Raw genomic sequence first — 17003 nt, forward strand, 5'->3', positions numbered from 1 at the left:
AAATGCTCAAGGACATTCCAACAGCTAACAGTCATAATAAAAATAAGCCAACGAAGACTCAACCAAATGTGGTTCCTTCAATAAAAACAACTGATTTGGTCTATAGCCTTTGGGTGCTCCCCTCCCAGGGTCTGTTCAGAATAAACTCAAATCTTCTTCTTATCTCCAACTCCTAAATTACTTCTCTGAGGGTCTTCTCAAGGCTACTTCAGAGCCAAGTAAGTCTCAGAGACCCACATAGACAGGCCCAAACAGATCTCCACCAGCTGTCCATTAGCAATGAATGTGGAAGACAGTCACTGATTAACCACTCAAAGAGGGTATCTCAATGAGCCAACTGATGAGAGAATAAGACAGAAGTGACTTTTTAAAAAGCAGAGGGCGATGGGAAATAACCTATAAAAAGAGTTCTTACACATTCTCTCTCTCTCTCTCTCTCTCTCTCTCACACACACACACAGTGTCTGGCTAACAGAGTATGAAAAGCCCTGCTTTACTTATTGCCAACTGAACAGGTTTATTGAGAGCACTTACCTCGTTGGTTTGGTCGTTGACATTCACAAAAAGTGGTTTCCAGCCAGCAGGAAGGGTGTTGTCCAGGGCATAGCCATGATTCTGAGCAGTAATGAAAGCCTGTCTGTTTGTGATATTCAAAACAGGCTGATTCTGCCCTCTGGAGAAAAAAAGGAGAAAAAGAATAGGGAAAAGGAAAAGTGAAGACTAATAAACACCTTCATTGTAAAATAGTGGATGAGAAAATCCTATTAAAATGTAAAAGTTTCAATTGCTTAGTGGAAATTACTTTGTGAGAAAAGTCACAGATTGTTAATCCCAATAATTTTAGCAACAAAAATCAATTCAGGAAGCTTTGCTGTGTGTTAAATACCAGGTCTATTAAACTTCTACGATCAGTACAAAGGGAGAACTGAGCTCATAACAAAAAGTTAAGAGTGGCTCATGAGCTTAACAGAGACACAAATAACAAGCAATTTATGTTAAGGAAGATAAGTAATTTTAAAGCCAGAGGAGAGTTTTTGGGAAATGATAAAGAGATGACAACTCTGTCATGAATAATTTTGAATTACACTTTACGAAGAGGGTGGGCTATGGGGGAAAGCGCCATGTTGAATAAACCGGAATCATTCAGGGTAAGGAAGTAAAATGGAGAGGATCTGAAGACTTCCTGGTTCTTGAGTCTTACAACGTTATCAGTGCTCTGATACCTAGCTTGGAAGGCAGAGAAGTTTCCTTTGGAATATCATATGATGGAGCATAATAACCTCAATTTATGCCAAGGGAAGGAAAATAACTTTAAACTACAGCAACATTATTGTTAGAGAAGGCTGCCTTTCAAAAATGCAATAAAAGTGGTATTGGGTAGTCAGACAACTATGAACCATGTAATAATACGGTTATGTTTTTTTCTGAAGAAAATGGCACATAAGTTCTCTAAGGCTTTTGCAGTTAGTTATTAACGGTGTTTCAGAACCAGTTTGACCTGTAAACAGACACGTAGCTGTCTTACCTGTTGGGCATGGACATCTTGTAGGTTTTGGCACCAGCAGCCAGTCCTGTTATTAAATTTCCTGTACTGATTCCAAACAATGGCTCCTTGCGGTCACTCTCCAAAATCTAAATCAGGGAGAATTTTTATTAGCCAGGAGTACTGTTACAAAAAGAAAAAAAAAAAAAGATGCTGCCTCTGATGGAATAAAAATGAAACATCCCTTTTATTCTTAATTAAAAAGGTAAAGAGAATAGTAATTGGATTAAAAGCTAGACTATAAATAAGAATATGACTCACAAATGTGTACCATTAGAATTTTTTAAAATGTACTTAATATTCAAACTAAACAAAACTTGATATTTCTTCAGAAACTCAAGGGTGTTATAGGCCCCCAGGTCATGATGAGAAATATGAATTGTCATTTTACAATCGTATAGAAAGACACATTTGGAGATTGGACTCGAGCTCTCTTCACTTGAGGACACAATCCCAGTTACTCTGCCTGAAGAAAGGTTCTTTTTCCTCCGGGACCCTCTCCTCACTGGTTCCCCCCATATAATATGTGCTGACACTGCCTCAGAGGTCACAGATAGGAGCTAAAGAATATCTGAACACCTAAAAGAGATTCCAGCCTTCCCAGCTGCACAGACTCCCTCCACCTCACACAGATATATACTACCCCCAGGTTTACTGCACCTTTTTGACATTCTGGATTAGTGGTTGTGCAAGAGCAGGGTTCCCCGGTCCTCCAGCAATTAAAAGCCCATCATACTCCATCTTGGTGAAATCATGATTCCAGGGAACTAAATGCACTTCAGCTCCTCGCTGGAAAACAAGGACAAAAATGATCAAGTCAATAACATTTTTCTTGGTCAAAGTGTAATTTTGCCTAGACTTTCTCTTGACTAAACACTCCCTAAAGGGGAGGGGAAAATGGCACATAATTCAAATAAATAATATTGAGTGAAAAATTCTTTGGTGGCTCCCTGTATTTTGTGTGATGTGTAGGAAGTCAGTGGTCAATAGAAAGTGGAGGAAAAAACATCATTGAAGTTTTGATCCTGAAAAAATAGATAACACATTTTCCCATATTTCAGGAGGCTTCAGAGCCTAAAGAATTCCTGACTAGGCACTGAGGAATATTGGTCATTTTCACTACCTGTGGTAGAGAGAGTGGAAAAACAAAAAATCCATTTTCTGCAAAATTTAATTTGGTCCACCTCTTACATTTTTCAATTTTGGTTGTTTTTTGTTTCTTTTTAATCTGACCAAATTTTCATCAGTCTTCTTTCCTAGAGTTTTCTCACACTATCCGTAGTATCTATACTCTGATAGAATAATTATAACTTTTATATATAGAAGTGGACAGGAAAATATCTTTGATGGTTTCCCTAGAAGCATCTCCTGGGACAAGGATTTGAGGGAAAGAAGCCTATTTGGAAAGGTTTCTAAGAAGAAACACTAGAAAGTGACACTGTGAGACACCCCAATAAAGTATGCATTACCAAGTACTATGGACAACTGGAGTTTCAGCCCACTAGGGAACTCTGAGAGCCAGTGTAGACTACTCACCCTCAAGATAGCTCATTGACGGGGCAAAGGAGTTGGGGTATTTACACACTGGCCTTCTCTAGTCATTGGGTGGGACTGCTCCAAGGATCATTAATTCTATGTTATTTCCTGCCTACCAGCAGGCTCCAACCATCAAAAGAGAGCCCTTAAGCAATGAAGTGCAGACATTGGATGGACAAAATGCCTTATAATGGTAAAATGAGAAGAAGATACAGAGAGGCCATCGATAGCATCTGCTACTGAAGAGTCAAATGCAAATTTGTGTTAATAAATTGACAAGAATTTGAAATCATGATTTGGAATGTGAAAGTTTGTACTATATTAGGGCATGATCCCTGCAAACATTTGGCACATAATGAATGTAGTCCAATGGAGGAGTTCTCCAACTGACTCCAAATTTTTGGTCATTTCTAAACCCGAAGAAAGTAAACATGGCATGTCTCAGAATGTCAGTCAATACATGGTAAGAACCATCATCATTCTTCTCTGTATTTGTGGTCCCTAAAGATTTTTTTAAAACATACTCTACATCACTAATTTTAACAGGGATACAAGTGTTATTTTATAGATCAAAGACAAGAAGAGAGCAGATCCTCTGACGTTCCAAGAGGAATGCACAAGTTTTCTCTGAAACAGAGGAAGGAAATCAGTTTAACACTAACGATCAGGATTACAAATCCTCACCCTTGAGATGGAACACATCACTTACCTTTACGAGTAGGCGAATTACATTGTTTTTAATCCCACAGTCGACAGCTACCACTTTCGTGGGGTTTCCTTTGCCATACACCTTGACATCCTGCAATTTTGACAAGCAGAGAGTGAGAGGGAAGTACAAGCCATGAGCAACACGCCAATATTGTAAACACATCTGGGGACGCTTTGCACTTATATTGGTAACAGACTGATTGCTAACTACTAGGGAATGACTGGCAGTTAACAATCAATTTATAAGGCACAGAGAGTGCCACAAACTATCGTTTTTATGAGGGAAAGTGTACTTTGCTATTTTATATAAAATGTTGATTATAGTAATAACAATGATCCCTAAGAAATTGGTCACTTCCATAATTGACAATGACCTCTCCCATGTTTTGCCTCATTAACAACCAGTGGCAATGGAATTTTCAAGTGTTACTGCATGATTCAGTACTAGACAGATGTGGTAATAGATACATCATGCTTTAAATACCATTTGTTCCTCAACTTGCAATAAAGTTTGGATGGGGCAGAGCTGTTGTGCATTAGGCTTCTGTAGTGGGGCTAATGGGTAAAATCAGTATGAGAGTCAGAGGATTGCTAAGCTAGTGTAGACCACTGCTCTCTTTAGGTTACCATGCAATCATTTGCATTTAAATGGTAGACTTCATAAAAGGATCCCTGAGCATATCATAATCATTACCTACAGCTAAAGCACTGCTCAGAGTCAGATCCATTTTCACAGGCATTTACCCAAGAAGCAGTTCCCCCAAAGTCGTAAAAGGAGAAATACTAGAAACGGAGAGAAAGCCTAGAAGGCTGGGTGCCCACACTGATTACAGCTTCAAGAATTACCTAGTATATTCTGAATTTAGGATGATTTCAATGTTTCCAAAAGATTTTAGATGAAAGTTGCAACCTGGATATTTGAAAGAGCATTTTACTTTAACTGAAACATCAGCTCTCCACTCTCCACAAATTCTAAAGAATGGGAAATCATAATCCTTAGACCGTACTTGAAAAATATATATATAAAGTTTGTCACTATTTTTTCCCTGCTAACTATTCTAGAGAAAAAGTGCCCAATTCTTTCCATGATCTGGGGAAATTATTTCTGAGCTGATCCATAAATGCTACAGATAATCTCTCTCATCGGATAATTTGAAAAAGTGTGGATTTATTTTTAACCTTAGGCTTCTCCTACAACATAAAGCAATATTACCATCTAGTTGTAGCTACATCAAATTGCAATTACAAGACAATGAATTAAGCTATCAACCATATCCAAACAAAACTCAGAATAAATATAATCTGATACGAATATGCATTTTATCACAGCTACAATGAAATTATTCAATTCTGCTAGCATTAAGAAATGGGGTCAGTTTTCACCATTGCAATCTCTCTCTTGATCTGACATAGATAAAAATACAGACAGGCTCCTTTTTGCCGGTCTGTACACAAATACATTATATACTCTCCATACAGAATGACAGCAGTTTTAAGGAAGACCTCACAGACACGTGAATATGTGAATTTGCATTATGACTCTTGAAGAGAAGAAATGTATTATGCACTGGTTTTAACCTTATTACCACAAAATTCTTTTTAAGGTGACTTTCTCTAGGTCAGTGTTCCTCACATGTGGAAAATGCTGCACTAGATCCTCAAGGTAGTTCTCAATACTAAAAAGAAAAATAGCTCTTTTTCATGCTGTGTCTCAAATGAAATCACTTCACAAGGGAACATATAGAAACAACTACAGGAAAAATAGTATGGACAAATTTTACAATTAAAAACCAGGGAATATTGCATATGGCATGATCAAATTCCAAATATATAAGCAATTACATATCTAATTTAAAATTCGCTGTCTTTAACAAGTCCTATTTCTCAGGCTTCGACATCCTGTGAATGCATGTTTGCGTCTAGCATCAGCATCAAGGTCAGTACTGATTGGCAGGGACCCATGGTTCTGGTCTCTGTTTCCATGTGACTAGGCATAGGAATGGGAACACCAGATAATATCAACATGTGTTTTCTCTGAAACTGACATGCTATTAGCCAGGCGATTTTCAGTCTTTTAATAACATTTTCTTAAGGAAAGGCCCTGGTGCCCAGAAGTTCTCACTGCTGGAATTCTTCATGAAATGTTATTCTCCATGGTCATTCTGATTGATGCTGGATTGCAGCAGGTAAAATTTACTAACTTTAAATGCACTGATTTGTAATATATATTTTAGCAGCTACGAGATTTTTTTTCCCTCAAGTCTGGTGCTTCAGGATAAAGACCTCGGCCTACGTGAAGATTTTGATATTATAAGAAATAAAACTACAAAATGTGAAGGGATATCTCTCACCTTGGTTGAAACCTCAGCGATCAAATTCTGCTTATTTGGATCCACGAAATCCACAGGCTGACCTTCAAATTCAATTTTCCCAAGCATGGTACCCTATCAAAGAAAAAAATTAGACAGTTAAAGGGGAATACCAGGCAAGGTGTTGACAGGATCCATTCACAGGGACTTAAACGGCTGCTCCAAGATCTAAATGTCTTTATAATTACTTAAAACCATCAGCAGAAGTTCCTCATCTTCTCAAACTGTAAATATGAAGTAATTTGTACAGTACATTCTGAGAAACACTGTGGGATGTACAATTCTTTTTTTTTTTTTTTTTTTAAAGGTCTGAGACTGGCCCTTGGAGTAAGCAAATTCTAAAGGCATCAGAATTCGGGTCTCCAAGTTTCAGGCTGCTGCAAATTAGAGCATTTAGAGTACCTATTCCCTTAGTGCACATGACCTAAAGAGAGTTCAGTGGAGACGTGGACAAAACAATCTTTTGAGAAGAAAAAAAAATCTAAAAACAGCAGAAAATTGAAAAGAAGTATTAATTATATTATGATAGTTAAATTCATTTACAAAATGATATAAAGGGCTATGTAAATCACAACCTTTGAAAAGTAGCATTGAAAATGTTCAGTGTTTTGGGTTGTTCATGTCCTGGTGTCCCTAAGGCCCTGAACTTTAAAGAACGTTCAGACCTCTGCGAAGTTTTCACAGATTAGCCTTGCTAGCCTGAACATGGCAAATGTTTCCTTATTATTAGCTATGTCTTGAGATTTACTTATTTGTTAGTAAGTCTAGCTTTATCTATTTACAAAATAGCATATTACAAATCAAGACTTTATTGGAGGAGGGGAGTCAAGATAATTCATTGATTTGCCTCTCTCCAAGGAAATCACTGCATTGCAGAAAAGGGAAGAAGCCTTTGTTTCCTTCTGAAATATATTCTTTAAGGAAAGAAGTAGTCACGTGAGAATGAGTGAGGGTAGAAAGCACCAGCAGGTCATTCTCATTAACATCTATTCTCAGGAAAATTGAGGAGGAGGAAGTAAAATGAGAAGTAGAGTGGAAGGACTATGTCAACTCTCATTGTCTTCCTTTTGGTCACGGGTGTGTGGCCATGCCTCACTTTCAAAAAGCCGTTTTCAGAAAGCCGTTCTTTCTGCTTAGAGAGATCCTATGTCAATATACATTCTAACAAGGAAACAACATATTTTCTTGAAGAGTCTATTTCACTTTGAAATTGTATCATTTCTTTTTTCCTTTTTGTTTCTTTAAAGATTGTATTTATTTGAGAAACAGAGTGAGAGACCATGGTGGGGGATGCAGAGGGAGGGGGAGAAGCAGATGTCCAGCTGAGCAGGGACCCCCCCCCCCTTCCACTCCCACCCCACACAGGGCCCAAGGTCATGACCTGAGCCGAAGGCACACGCTTAACCAACCGACTGAGCCACCCAGGTACCCCATCCTTTTTTAGGTAATATGATTCAATGAAAAACTTTAATGGCATTTGGGGAATTTAGTTAAAATCAGTGAGGTAAAGTTTCTTTCTGCTCTGGGATATGAAGGTTTTATGTAAGAAAAAAGAAAAATTAGTACCCTCCCCTTCAACCAAAAGAAGCAAGCAGATGGTAATGAGATAGACTCAAAAGGAGGGGTTAGACTGTTTAGCAATCAGATATGCAAGCAAAAGATAAACTTATCTTTTATCACCTCGGTCATTGGTACAGTCTCAAGAAAGACTATACAATTGAGGTAGGGTATGCAGGGCTCATTAGACACACCCGTGAAATATAACTCATTAATTTCACAGATAACCCCTCCAAGAAGACTAAACAAATAACAGCACTAATGCTGCACACTTCCTGGTTTGCCTCTTTCAGCAGGTCAGTATTGAATTGAGGCAAAGTTGTTATGCACCTGTTTACCTTCTCCACTGGGCTCACTAGCCCTGTCACGTGGGCTGACTTAGGCCTCCACTCTCTGGCATAGTGAACACACAGTGCGCACTCGATAATCTGCTGTCTATCCAGCAACAAACATCCCACTCAAATATTCAGTTTTGAAAATCACATCAGAGATAGTAAAACAAGATGGCAGAGGCTCAAATGACAGAAATTGGTCAGATTTGTTCTTTCATATATTGTTGGATTCTTCAAGCAATGAGAAAAAATAGAATACATATTTTTTTAATTTATAGAGCATATAGTAGATAAACCATATATATGTATACAGAGAGAGAGAGAGAGAGAAGGAAAGAGAGAGAGAGAGAAACATAGAGTTGGCTAAAGATGATGATCATACCTTATCCCGAATTATTTTGGTCAGCATTCTTGTATCCACTCCATAAATTGCAGGGACCTATAAGAAAAAGAATTTGTAGTGACAGTGAAATTGGAGGAAATTAGATCCAGCATATTGTTTTCAAGTTATAAACTGAGCATCATCTATCTTCTTCTTCTTTTTTTTTTCATCATCTATCTTCTTGAGCAGTAAATAATTTCCCTCCTCCTTCTTTTCTCTGACCCAGGGTGACTGTATTGTCAGAACACGGTAAATTGCTGTTCCACTTGGGAACAGGACTCTTAATACCCAGGTCCTTCCTCAGAATAAAAAATGAGAAATCCTGAACATCAATCTTTTGCTACAGTATTGTTTCTTTTTATACAGGATAGTAAATAGGCAATGTTACATATTTATATATATTACATGCATTTATATATATAAATAATGGAATTTGAGAATTTCATAAGCAATGATATGTAAATACTACGAAAATCCACATTTGGAGCCATATGCTCTGGCTACCTACTAGACACTCAACACATTTTTCTGAGGATGCTTATTTTTTTTTAAAGACGTTATTTATTTATTTATTTGACAGACAGAGATCACAAGTAGGCAGAGAGGCAGGCAGAAAGAGAAAGGGAGAAGCAGGCTCCCCGCCGAGCAGAGAACCTGATGAGGGGCTCCATCCCAGGACGCTGGGATCATGACCCGAGCCAAAGGCAGAGACTTTAACCCACTGAGCCACCCAGGCGCCCCTCTGAGGATGCTTATTAAGTAGTCAGACTCTAATAAGATTTCCCACCTGATTAGGAAATCAGGTAATATAAACATTTGTTTTCTTTTTTTTGAGTAGTTTGGATAGAGACAGATGTGGTAAAATAAAGGGACAGTGAGTTAGGAAGCAGCAAAACAGGTTCTAATTTCTTTTCTTCTACCATTCGTCTGAGTGATGTTTGAGCAAGGAGTTTTTACTCACCGATACACAGAAGGAGATGAACTGGTTACTATATTAGACGTTTTTTTTTTTTTTAAGATTTTATGTATTTACTTGAGAGAGAAATTAAGAGAATGGTGGGCAGGAGAGGCAGAGGGAGAAGCAGACCTTCTGCGGGGCAGGGAGTCTGACATGGGATCAATTCCAGAACCCTGGGGTTATGACCTGAACCCAAGTCAGATGCTTAACCAACTGAGCCACCCAGATGTCCCTTTCTTAGACCCTCTTCTAGTCTATATGTCTGTGATCACGAAAGATGATTCAAAGCACATTTTAAAAACAAACTAACAAGTCATGGATGAAGTTAATACTCAAACCATTAGTTCTGACACAGAGCAGCTATAATATCAGTTGCCTAGTGACACAAAGGAAACATTAAAAGGAGGGTGTCCTAAATGACCATTACAAAAATTAGCTGTCTAGGTAATGGAGGTAAATTTGGATAATGGTTGAGAATGAAATAGTAATGATTCAGGTGGTGAAACAGATGCCTTGTTCTCCCCTTTAAAATTTAGAAAAAAAATGAAACCCAGGAAGTCAAAATCAAGATTCCTTGATTTTCAGAAAGAAGCAACATATAGCCTCAGTAGGTCGACGCTCATTGGTGTGGCAGAGCTTTCTTAGAATAATATTCTGTCAGTTAGAGGCTCCAAAGCAACAGAAAACAGCTACGGCAACACTGGAGATGAAGCCAAATGTAGCAGGTCCCTTAACTTTAAGTACGTCTGACATTCAAACCAGGAGAATCCTCTTATTTGATTAGAACAATAATACTTAAACTAAGGAAAGTATAAGATAAGGTTTATAACTCTTTTCAATTACCACTTCAAATAGGTTATATCTAATTATATGTCATCGAATCGTAATGTTTAAGCCAAAAGAAACTTAATAGCAATCTGTTTATCCTCGTAAGAGTTCACGATTTAGAAAATATGGTATGATTACATGATCTGCACAAAATCACACAGCTAGTTAGCGGTAAAGCTGATCCGAGAACCCACGACTCAAGTTACATATCACAATCGTGGTGGGTATAAGAGGATGGGAAAATTAAGTGGTTCAAGAAAATAAAAAAATCTAAAGTGTTCTCTAGGCTCTTTCCCCAAAGAGAAATGCTACCAAGCCTGTGTGAGTGCCACCTAGTGGATTAAACTAAGAATGTGTGGCCGTCAGTATTACAGAAGAGAATTGGTCCAGACAGGTCAGCCTGCATTTCTCACCTTTTCTTCCTGTAGCCACTGCCCGAGACTCTTGGTAGCCAGCCAGTGGTGGTAGTCATTGCTGTAATTCAGCACCAGCAAACCTGCAACCTAGAAAGACAGGGAGTTGGGGTGAGCAGAAAATATTATCCAACTCTTGTGACTTGTTTTACGAGTCCATTTGCAATTTTTTTTTAAAAAAGCTTGAGAGATGGAGAGGAGAAATGAATGGGGGAAATCCGAGTGGGAGACAAACCATGAGAGACTGTGGACTCTGAGAAACAAACTGAGGGTTTTGGAGGGGCAGGGGTGGGGTGTTGGGGGAGCCTGGTGGTGGGTATTAAGGAGGGCACGTATTGCATGGAGCACTGGGTGTGGTGCATAAAAAATGAATTTTGGAACACTGAAAAAAATTAATAAAATTTTAAAAAGCTTTATTATATCCACTGATTCAAGGCTTAAAATTCTGGAGACTTGAAGAAAAAAGATGATCAACAATTTTCTCTTAAAAAACATCATTGTCACCTTAATTACCATGTTGAGGAATAGTCTTACCTCATTTGCCAAATCCTGTGACTAAGCTAGGTCCCCCATGTCAGCACCCTGGTACTTTTTCTCCATGGTATTTACCAATAATCTAATTAATAACTAGATTACACTATCTTCCTGTACATTAAACAAAGGATACATAATTTTCAATCTACATTTAAAGGAGACCGAATATATGGGGGAAATTGTGAGAAATAGAATTAAGCTAAATGATTGGTCCAAGTCATTCAAAAATACAGTGGGAAAAAAATAGAGTGATGAATTTGGATTATACATTTTTTAATTGTTTATATGGTCCACATTTTTAATACTATCCAAATTTTTTTTTTTTTTTAAGATTTTATTTATTTATTTATTTGACAGACAGAGATCACAAGTAGGCAGAGAGGCAGGCAGAGAGAGAGGAGGAAGCAGGCTCCCCGCTGAGCAGAGAGCCTGATGCGGGGCTCGATCCCAGGACTCTGGGATCATGACCTGAGCCGAAGGCAGAGGCTTTAACCCACTGAGCCACCCAGGCGCCCCTATCCAAATTTATCTTGATTAGGAAAACTTAATGTGTTTACTTTTAGACTGGCATATAAGCTATCTTTTATTCACCCCCTAAATAGGATAAGATTAAAAGGCAAATACTCGATACAGAGTTGATTACCAAAGACCTTTTAAAAGGTAATTCATCACCATTTCTTGTAGCATACTTGTCATTTAGACTTATAACAACATCTTTCCAAATTAAGCCAAGTTTCATCCAAGGCATTAAGAGTAAATGCAAAGTGCCATGAAAAATGAAATTCAAAATTATGTCATGTTAAAAATTATTCCCATAATACACAGGAATAAGATTGAGAGCACAAATTTAATGGGTTGTCCTACGGTATTGAGGAGAAACTTTACTCATCCTGGATTCTTAAAAATAAATCAACTATCCCCCCTCCAACTGAGACTTTTTACTTTTTCTTTTTTTTTTTAAAGTAGGCTTCGTGCCCAGTGTGGGGCTCGAACTCACAATCCTGAGATCAAGAGTCTCATGCTCTAGAGACTGAGCCAGCTAGGTGGCCCAAATTGAGACCTTTTAAATAGTCATCACTGGCACTACCTTAATTCCATCAGACTCCAAATACTTGCTAAGTCCCAGTCCATCCATCGCGGCAGTGTCAGGAGCTCCACCATTCCCAATAATGGGATTGGCCATGGTGAGAATCTGTCCCTTGTAGGCAGGGTCAGTAATAGCTTCCGGGTACCTGAGTAAAGAAGCCAAAAAATTACCAACAACAACAACAACAAAGTCTGTAACTACAAAACTACAATCTACATACACACTCTTAACTATTGAATCCTTGAAAATTTAAAATTAATTTAAAATCCTATAAAATCCTATAAGGCTGCATCTAGATTTTAGCAAATCTAAAGAAATTTTATGATAGGATATAAAAATGTATCCCATCATATGACTGATATGAAAAGACAAACTGACCTTTAAAAAAATTTTTTTTTCATGTGAGTATAGCTGACACACAATGTTACATTAGTTTTAGGTTTACAACATAGTGATTCAATTTCTCTATATGTTATGATCTGTTCTCCACAAGCATAGCTCCCAGCTGTGATGACACAAAACTATTATTACAGCATCACTGTATTTCCTTTGTGGTGCTCTTTATTCCTGTGACTTATTCATTCCATAACTGGAAGGCTGTACTTTCCACTCCCCTTCCCCCACTAGCCCATCCTCCTCCTCCCCCTTCCCTTTGGCAAACATCAGTTTGTTCTCTGTATTTATGGGTCTGATTCTGCTTTTAACCTAAACTGACTTTGTAAGTTCTAAGGCATATTCTTATATAATCTTCAATCCCTAAACTTCTTAAACTTTTTAATTCCTTGAAAAATTCCTTCATAGGGAATGAAGGAATTTCTAAAAGATTGTCCTATTTAAAGTTTTCAGGTATCCTGAAGTTTCCCCTTGCCTTCCAGACACGAATCCAAACTGGTATTTACTATTAAGGGCTGCCAGTTTCACCAAAATATTAATTGTCAAAAATTTCAAAGTTTTTTTAAAAAATACTTTTCAGGAATCTGAAGACTATCCTGATTACATCGCTGGTGACTGCATGGGTGTCTATGTTTATTAAAATTCATTCAACATTTAAAATGACTGAGTTAATTTCTGTGGCAGAATTGCCCAAAAATATAAAGGCTGTAGGTTTTTATTTTAAAGTCTGGAGAAAGGGAAAAATAAGAATACATATATTCCCTGAGAGAATTACTCAATATAGTTGTTTTAAAAAACAGTTTTAGAAAGAATTATACAAGTTTGAGAGTTATCAACTTAGAAAAGAAAATCAGTCCCACAAAAATTGCCCTGAACCACTTCTGACTTCTAAATCAAAAGATTCCAAATAACTATTTTAAAGTACTTGCATAGAATTAGGGAGGAATGCATTAGATCTTCATTTTAAAGTTAAGAACATATTCTCAATTTTATTATATATATATATAAATATATATGCATATATATCACTCTCATTCTGAATATTAAGAAACATTATTCCAGTAAATACCAGGAGTTATCTGTAGCTATTCCATGCCCTGGAATACAGCATAAGTTGAGGCTTCCCCCCACCCTACCCACCCCACCCACCCCCTCATCCCCTCACCCCCGCTCACATTTTCACTTTCTGCAGAAAGAGTTAAACCAAATCTTTCTTGTGGATTACTACTGATAATGAATTTAGGTGCTGAGGGGGACAGAATCAACAACCTTGAAACCAATAAAGTTCAACTCAGGCAATAGTCAACATAAATTCTTCAACCCCATCCAGACAGACTCCTCCCAGAACTACTTTTGTCAACAAAACACTTAGTCTTTCAGCTCTCCAACCCCTGAGGAGACTAGAGTGCTATAATATTTATCCACACCTCCATCAGCTAATTTCTCAGATGCCTCTCACCTGTCAGGAACTGATAATTTTTTAACCAAGGCTTACACACAATATAAATGCATTTCTTGAAGATGAAAAACAAAATAACCCCTTTAATTATCAGCCATCTTACTGAGCGAGACACACAATGAATGAAAGCAACAATTCTCAATGGAAAATAGGATCTGTGGACTAATGTTATTAATGAATGCCTTTTCCTACATCAAAAACATCTTTAATTAATTTAATTTTACTTCCCTTTCTTCTTTCTCTCCATAAAAGAACTGACCATTCCCTTTAAACATATGCTTACAATACTCTCGCCGCAAGTGAATAAATACAGCTTGTCCTAGAGAACTGCAGTGTTAGAAGCAAATTAATCCATCAGGTCCTGTTTGACTTTTGTGATGTGACAAGATTTATTACCCATAATCTATCACAGAGAAGAAAACTCCAGTGCCCTCCATCATTCTGATCTATATTAAACAGTTGTTTGTTGGCAGGTATATTAACACAGCTAGTAATTAGTGCTGTCGGAAAGCTTAAATAATTGCCTGGTGAAGCAAAACTTTGCAAACAGCTTTCATACACTGTAATTTAATGTTCTCACCAGTGGAACTATTTTAAAACCCACCTAATATTCTTCATTTCAGACAGAGCCAAGAGTTTAGAGAAGAATGTATGTTAATAATATAAAGGAAGTTTCGTCAGTTAATAACTTCCATATCAGTTAACCCAACATCTCTTTGTCTTTATAAGGTTAACGGAATTTTCCTAAAAGAATTTGTCAAATACTCCAAAGAAGTTTAGTTCATTGACTCTCTAAGGGAAACCTCTTGAAACCACCTAGTCATATTTTTTTAAAGGACTCATAGGTTAGATTTTTTTTAATCCCCACTATAAATTACTGTCTAATCCAGGTCCCTCATTTTATATGTGGAAACTAGGATTCAGAAAGGTTAAGTGATTTTCTCAATATCGCATAACCGGTTAGCATTGAAAATTAGACCAGAACTTCAGCCTCCTGGTTCCCAGAGAACAACCATTTGTTGGTCGATAAGGACAACTAGGTGATTTCTGCAGCATCTCTGATCTTTTTGCTGCACACCTATTAGCAGATCTTAAACACTGACTTGAGTCTCAATTGATAAATTTTGGAACCATCAGATCAATGAACCTGCTCTCCCTTTGATTACTTTAAGACAATAAACGGATCTGTTATTTCACCTTTCTTACTAGCGTGTGAAATTACACAGAATACCTAAGAACTTTCTCAGCTCCTTATAGTACTTCATATCAGATCTGCAAGGTTGATTCTTAACTTCACTAAAGCAATGGGACTGGAGTGTGCTATCCATCCTTTCCTTGCTCCAGTTTTTACCTTAATCATATCCATACCTTCCCCGACAGAAGCCATTTAAGTAATCTCATATGACTTGTGTCCTTGGGCTCTAGGTTTCTAGAATTAATTTTATGCCTTATTTTTCAGGGGAAAACCAGTGTCCGCATTCTCTTTCATTTACCACGGCAGGGAGGAGTTTGTTATCTATGCTGGAAGAGACGACTTAGAGCACAGGGCAACGGTAGGACAATGTGTAGTCTTACTATGATGGGATGATTTCAGCTTTCCACCATGACTAAGATCATCTAGTTAGTCCTCTACATAGAGGAAGAAGAAAACCTTGGTGTCCGAGCATTACTCACCCTCCCAGGCCCGTGTTAAAAACCACTTCACCAGCGACAGAGGATGGATGGCCGAAGGAGTAACCTTTCATCTTAGTTCCATCTTCCAGGACAATGTGTGCTGTCTGTGCCTAAAGAAACAGACGCATGAATCTGAGCGGAATACAAAATACGAGGTAAAACGCATTGAAAAATATCCAAAGGTACAATACACAAACTCACACACTCATTAAATAAACGTCCAATATATGTGATGAAACCATACTGCCTACATTTGGAGTTTCTCTCCTGCTCCTTGTCACTTTTCTTCAGATGTATGGCTCTTGTCACTGGCAGGTGTTTTATTTTGTTTCGCTTGCAAGAGAAACTGAAGCATGTTGATACATTGTCTATTCTAAGTCTACTTGTAGAATTATTGACAATCCAGAAATACTTCAGTTGAGCTGAAATGCTGTGTGTCTATCTTTTTCCCCTTAATATTCCATAGCTTTGCTCAAGGATAGCTTTAAGGGAAGTTCATGAGTTTGCAAAAACTGTGTATCGTACCATACGCTCATCATCATTCTGGGGTTTAGAGCTAGAAGGAATCTTAAAGATTATCCATCAAATCCCCCAGAGTGTTCCAGAGAGCTCTTGTGTTTCTTTCTTTCTTACTTTTTTTTTTTTTGAGAGTTCTTATGCTTGATGGAGTTGTCCCAAGGGCCATCCCTCCACACCAGCTTTATGATCATAAAGAAGTCAAAACTTTATCACTCAATTAATACTGATACAAAAGCAAGCAGTATGAAATATCTAAATATAGATCATATTATATTTTTTAGTAGAGTTATTTATATCCATGTCTGGTTCTCTCTTTAGAATATAAGGCATTCTGAATTTGATCACTTCACCATACTAATCTTTTTTTTGAACAGCTTCTATACAATCCTTGGCTAAGAAGAGGGACAATGAGAGAAACTTATCTATGAAGCAGGCATCAGCCACTCTTCCAAAATGCTCTAAATGCTATTGTTGAAACAATTTATGTCAAATTTCATTTCCATAGAAGTTAGGGAAGAGAGAAATGTGGTAAAGTATACTTTGGGAGGCAAAATATAGACTCGGTAAGAAACCACAGGGCAAAATAAGTGGAATATGATCTTTAAGAATAACTATAAAGAAAAACATCTCTGCAAGAATTGAGGACACTTTTTATTAATTTTTGGCATAGTTTTTTTAAGATTGAAGATACCATTGTGCTTATATTTAAGA

The 17003-nt window shown here is 37.5% G+C and overlaps 1 protein-coding gene across 1 annotated transcript in view; it reads right to left on the minus strand.

The window, feature by feature from the left end:
* The window catches only part of CPS1 (carbamoyl-phosphate synthase 1), a 123946-nt gene that overhangs the window by 85474 nt on the left and 21469 nt on the right, over positions 1-17003 (minus strand). The window contains exons 2-10 of the mRNA XM_032859891.1: positions 15774-15883; positions 12248-12392; positions 10627-10716; positions 8428-8484; positions 6139-6231; positions 3789-3878; positions 2204-2332; positions 1526-1632; positions 535-673 (exon numbers count right to left, since the gene is read on the minus strand). Of these exons, the coding sequence (XP_032715782.1) occupies positions 535-673; positions 1526-1632; positions 2204-2332; positions 3789-3878; positions 6139-6231; positions 8428-8484; positions 10627-10716; positions 12248-12392; positions 15774-15883 (960 nt within the window). The remainder of the gene's footprint in view (positions 1-534; positions 674-1525; positions 1633-2203; positions 2333-3788; positions 3879-6138; positions 6232-8427; positions 8485-10626; positions 10717-12247; positions 12393-15773; positions 15884-17003) is intronic.

The sequence above is a fragment of the Lontra canadensis genome, unplaced genomic scaffold, assembly GCF_010015895.1.
Source record: "Lontra canadensis isolate GAN:19392208 unplaced genomic scaffold, GSC_riverotter_1.0 scaffold18, whole genome shotgun sequence".
NCBI lineage: Eukaryota > Metazoa > Chordata > Mammalia > Carnivora > Mustelidae > Lontra > Lontra canadensis.